At 32.7% G+C, this 6,000-nt stretch overlaps 1 protein-coding gene across 1 annotated transcript; it reads left to right on the forward strand.

Moving 5' to 3' along the window:
- The first annotated feature begins 4,092 nt into the window (after window positions 1–4,092).
- Window positions 4,093–4,997, forward strand: LOC130950179 (protein FAR1-RELATED SEQUENCE 5-like). Its single transcript, XM_057878713.1, has 2 exons — window positions 4,093–4,617; window positions 4,665–4,997. Exons 1-2 carry the CDS (start codon window positions 4,093–4,095, stop codon window positions 4,995–4,997), a joined length of 858 nt encoding a protein of 285 aa, XP_057734696.1.
- The last annotated feature ends 1,003 nt before the right edge of the window (window positions 4,998–6,000 follow it).

Here is a 6,000-nt window from a genome sequence, read left to right on the forward strand (position 1 = left end):
AGATGAAAACCAAGTTGCTCCTTTGATTTTTTCTAAAATAGAATCTTTTCTTGGAAGTTTATGAGCATCACCAATAGTTGCTTCATTCATCTTCTTATAGTTAATAACCATTCTTCGTTTTCCCCTTTTAATTTCATTATTGTTTTCGACATAAAAGGCTGGAGCCGCATGAGGACTTTTACTTAATCTTATAATTCCTTTTTCCAAAAGATCTCTACATTCTAATGAGAACTCTTCTCTATCTCTTGCGGAATAAGGAATTTTATTTGGAACATTTATCTCTTTTGTAGGGTCTTTTAATTTAATGCTTACTAATTCGTTATTTGTATTTTTAATATCTAAAGGATTTTCAGCACAAATTTCATCCAGAAGTTCTTCTATCTTTGTTTCAAGATTATTTTTTAGAATTTTTATCTGAAAGTATAAATTTAAATAACATGTCTCTAATATAGAAAATATTTTAAATTTTAGAATCTTATCTATAGTAGTGGTTGGTATTTTTATACGTTTCGATTTTTGATTTATTGAAGAATCGTGTGGAGCTTTTAAAACTATATATGTTAATTCTTGAATGAATGGATGATATAGCTTTAAAAAGTTATTTCCTATGATAAAATCCATTCCAGAATTTAATATATATATAGATGGAACAATGAACCTATAATTTTGAATAAAAATTTCAGCCATCTCTGCTTTTTGGTCAATTTTATGTATTGATTTGTCAGCTATTCTAACTCTTAATGGTTTCTTTAATTTTTTCCAATCAAGTTTTATATTTGAACTAGCAAAGCATTGTGTTGCTCCAGGATCTATGAAAGCATTTATAAACTTTTCTGTTATTTTTATAGTAATAAATGTGGCATTATTACTCAATCTCTGAGTCTGTTTCTGAGACATATTCAAAAATATAGTCTAAGTTATCATCAGATTCCTCTAATGGTTCCATGAAACAAGACTTAGCAATTTCTATTTGTTTAGTAAGATTTTTTTTATCCTTCTTTTTTGGACATTCATTTGCATAGTGTCCTTCTTGGCAATACCAACACTTACAATTTTCTTTTTTATTTGGGCAATAGTTATTTTTTGTCTTTTGTTTTTATTGTTATTTTTCTTCCTAAAATACCTCTTTTTTCTCCAGTTTGGATAGTATTTTCTTTTTCTAAATTGATATTTTTTTTTCTTTGAAGGTTTTTATTAAGACCATATTTTTGAGGTATCTCTTCATTATCCTGACAGCAGATTCTAATTATATTTGCAAATCTTTTTTGAGTCGCTTCTTGCATACAACGTTCTTTTATTTCCTCTCTTATTGCAGAGGTTGCTCCACCAAAATTATTTTCAATTGTCCCTCTATTTATTTCTCTTATAAATCTTCCCATTATAAATTCATTAGCAGGATATGGAAGTTTTGTTATATACATACTAAGATCATGATTTTTATCTTCTTCTTTTAATTTGTAATAATGTATTCTATATTCACATATATAAGATTCCACATTACATAGATCATATATCTGAATATTAGCTAAATGGTTTTTTGCTTCTTGATATTCTTTATTATAGACTTTTTGTCTATGATCTATAATATTTTTTCCAAAAAATTCTTTATATAGAATCATCATTATATATAATATCTTGTCATAAGCTGTTGTTTTTGTTACTAAATCTTCTATTATTTGGTTTTCTATTGATGTCATATAATCTCTTATAGTTCCTTTAGTATGAAACCCTATGTAATTCCAAATATCTCTTCCAGACAAATCACTAAGCTTTGGATTAGTAAAAGCTTCTAATAAAAAGGAATTCAACCAATTTTCAAAAATTTCTTTTTCATTCTTTTTACAGTCTAAATCAAGCATTCTTTCTTCTTCCATTTCCTGGATTTTAGGAACGTATTTTGATGGTATTTTTGTATATTTTGAATCTTTATTTATAAACCCTTTTTTAAAAGTATAATTATCAAAACCTGTTTCCCATTTAAATTGAGATTGATTATCTTTAGATGTTCCAGCTTCATTTTTTACTTGTATTGGAATTGCTGGTTCTTCGTCACTTGAATAATCTAGGATGTGTTCTTCATTTTCTATATTTTCAGAATTTACTAATTCTTCTTCTATTTGAAATCCTTGTTCCATAATATTATTTTCTTGAGCCATTTTTAATTGTTTAAAAAGTATTGTAACTTCTTCTAATTTTTCCTCAATATTCATAATTTTAGTGGTGGTTTTACTTTTAAATCTGTTATGTTGATTATATTTTGAAAATTTTCTTCTTTGGGATTCTCTTTTTCCTTATTTCTTTGAAATTTTATGGATACTAATATTTCTTCAAGCATATCTACTATAGAATTTAATTGTGGGTTAAAAGTATGATAAAGATGTAGGGAATCATTTCCATGGTAACATTTCTTAGAAATTCCGTGTGAAAAATAAGTTTTTTCAGGTTTTTGAAGTCCTTTAATAAAACTTATAGTAAAATAAAGATTTTGAGAAAAATCATTTTGTATTGATTTTAAGAATTCGGTGTCATTACAGTTAACATTAGTTAAAATCATTAATTTTTGATCTATTAATTTTGATAACTTAATTATTTCTTCTCTTAAATCTTCTAATTTACTTTTTTCCATTAGGTGACGCTTTTCTTTGTGAAGAGTTACGGTTTAAAGTGAAAAGTGTGGCTTTAGAAAGCGTGGTGTAAGCAAATCTTTAAATCTGTATGACTTTTTGCTCTGTATACTAAAATTCACCATTGTTAATTGCATTAATTTTTATGGACAGAATTGTCAATTGCATTTGATTCTGGTGTGGGCGTGTGGCTCTTCCTTTATTTTATGTTGGTTTTTTTTTGTGATTTCTTTTAAATCCATGTTAATTTTGTGGGTAAGTTACAATTGTTTGTGTCATCATCTCGGCCATTGATCAAGAAAATTTTTTAAAGATTCATTAATTGATGTACTGTAAAAGTCAAAGTTCATAATAAATGTATAGCATGAATATACTACATTGTAATGTATGAGTAGTTGTTATATATTAATACTGTATAATGTATTAGAAAAAATTTACAATTAAAATTTCTACACTCTAAATTGACTCCTTAACACAAAAAATCCTTCTTTTGTTCCTCAAGTTCAACATGTATTTCCGAGAAAAAGAAGACACATAGCCATTAGTGACCCAACCCTCATTTTTTGGCCTTCGTTCCAAACTCTCTAACACGTTATTCAACTCCAGTACCTAGGCACACAACCACTGACCCAACCCTATTTGTTTTGTATTCTTCACTTTAACCACAGGTTCATTCTGTTATCTGTGGTTGCGGGAGCCATCACTGGAACTCTATTTCCATCGGCTAGGCTCCGGCGTCGACTTAGGTGACGCCGAAGGATGACCTCTATGTGCTTGCATGTTGTGAATTTTGTAAACCTAGTAGGTTTACATCTGATCGCGAACAAGCTGTTGCAGGTGGAAGGGTTTACCATCCACATTTATCAGCTAGCTACGAATCACGTGCGGGTGTTTAATTAAAATTATCTCCCTCTAGAAGTTCAGTTCTTTACTCGTTGGATTTCAAGCTTCGGTTGTCATCAAGGTATTTCCGTTTCAATTTTTTTTAATAATAGAGGTTAGTTTAATTTTAATGAAAGTCTCTATCTTTTAAACATTGCTCTGTTTATGGTGTTGGGATTAGGTTCTGGAATTAGGATTTTTAATTCACATTTTCCAGTTGTATGCTGTGACTAGGTTTGGGACATTGAAATTAAAACGTATACTGGACTCTTAAACAGTTGGCTTAGGTTAAGTAGCCTTAGTTCCGGTGACTGTAGTTTTTTTTAAGGAGTTTAAGTTAGCTTTATGTAGTTGCTGTCATTGATTCTGTTTATTCACATTTTGGTTCACCAACCTGGATTTTGACAGGGGTAAAATTATGTCAAGAAACGAGGATGATGTGAAGAATGATTCTGATAATGATTTGGGTGATGATTTCGATTATCAACCGAATGCAGAAGATGATGTTGAAGACGACGATGTGGATTCGCTGGATTCTACTAGCAAGAGTGAAGAAATTTGTGGTGTAAAATGAATAGCGGATTTAATGGTAGACGATATTTGGAACCTGGAGTTTAGGACAGAGGATGAGGCTAGACAATTTTATAACGCTTATTCTTGTTGGCATGGATTTGTAATGAGGAAGGACGACGTGGTTAGGGATAATCAAGGTAGAATCATTAGCAGGCAACTTGTTTGCAACAAAGAGGGCTGGAGGAATATGAGGTATCTTGATCTAGATGATAGATCAAGGGAGGCAAGGTCACTAACGCAAGCCAAGTGTCCAGCTTGGCTTAGGGTAAAGCTTGACTACGGCTGCGGTAGATGGAATGTATCATGTTTTGTGGAATCTCACAACCACGATCTGACGCCACCCCAATTTGCGCATCTGGTTCCGGCCAATCGTCGTCTCACTATCACTGATAAAGTCCAAGTGGAAAATCTTCATAATTTTGGTGTCAAGACCTGCCATATTATAGGGTATATTGTGTTCCAGAAGGGTGGATATCGTCATGCTGGTTTCACACGCAAAGATTTGTACAATCACATTGATCGTTATCTTCGGTCAAAAGTTAAAACGGGGATGTCAATGCGGCAATAAACTATTTGATTGGTAAGTCAAACAACGATCCGTTGTTCTTTGGAAAGTATACGTTCACTAGTGACGAAAGGCTCGAACATATTTTTTGGGCAGATGGGAAGTCAATTATCGACTATCACTGCTTTGGAGATATTGTTGCCTTTGATTCAACCTACAAGAAGAATAAATACAACAAGTCTTTGGTCATTTTCTCCGGATGCAATCATCACGGGCAGACTGTTATCTTCGGCTCCGACCTACTATCCGACGAAACCACAGAGACGTATAAGTGGTTGTTGGAAACCTTTGTTGAAGCGATGGGTGGGAAAAATTCTAAAGCAGTAATAACTGACGGAGACCTTGCCATGTGAGATGCAATCAAGAATGTTCTTCATGATGCGACCCATCGGTTATGTGGATGGCATCTACAGAAAAATGCTTGTGAAAATATAAAGAATCCTAATTTCCTGCGCGATTTTAAGGGTCTTATATACGACAAATGGAAAAATTGGCGGCTGCTTCTAATTTCAAACTAAATAAACAAAAAATCAGAGATAATTTAAACTAGTATGTTAGAACTCCCACGGAATTTATTTCCTAGCATAGGCAAAAACTTTGGTAGACGAGACAATTTTAATGGTACACAACACCTAGTTCAAACTGGTTACGATAACACCGGTAAACACAATATTCTGCCACATCAATTCTCATTGGATGCAACATCTCACACAATTAATATGTTAGAAAAATTTAAGTTCATTACTTATAAGCGAATAAGACACCTCAACCAAACAAAAACTACAGCATAAACCTACCGAAAACTAAGACTACCAAACGTGCGTCTAGAAAAATGACTAAATTCTAACTAACTTATCTTCTGTTGCTGGTTATTCCGGATGAACTGCTGCAAGAAATCTTCCTGCGAAGTAGTGCCAAAGCTGTAGGGAGATGTATGTGCTTGAATAAATTCTGGCACCGACGCCTATGCCAACCAGAGACATGCATACAACACATGCGAAGGCAGAAAGTGTTAGATCAACATGTCTTATTTCATGTTGGATACTCACTACTGTTAATGGGTTCAGATTCACTATATATAGTGAATGATGCTTCCGGAGAAGAAGTGCATGTTCAACAACCTTTTTGGAGTTGGCATCCATGAGTGGTTTCGTATTGTGGGAGTGTCAAACGGGAACATATGTTTCAAGTTCTCCCGTGAACAAGACGACACAAGACTTTTGGTATGGAATCCAACAATACAACGCTCTAAAGAAATTTTTGACCCCCACAGGGACCACGGTAGATCATATTTCCCAGTATATGGTTTCAGTCATATACCAAACACAGATGCATACACCATCATACATATGTGCA

Source organism: Arachis stenosperma, chromosome 9, assembly GCF_014773155.1.
Source record: "Arachis stenosperma cultivar V10309 chromosome 9, arast.V10309.gnm1.PFL2, whole genome shotgun sequence".
Classification (NCBI taxonomy): domain Eukaryota; kingdom Viridiplantae; phylum Streptophyta; class Magnoliopsida; order Fabales; family Fabaceae; genus Arachis; species Arachis stenosperma.

Bases quoted from the DNA above. Each gene is read 5' to 3' on its own strand.
- LOC130950179 (XM_057878713.1), top strand. From the start codon at position 4,093: ATGGTAGACGATATTTGGAACCTGGAGTTTAGGACAGAGGATGAGGCT. The intron at 4,618-4,664 runs GTTAAAACGGGG...TTGATTGGTAAG, and splicing joins ATCGTTATCTTCGGTCAAAA to TCAAACAACGATCCGTTGTT.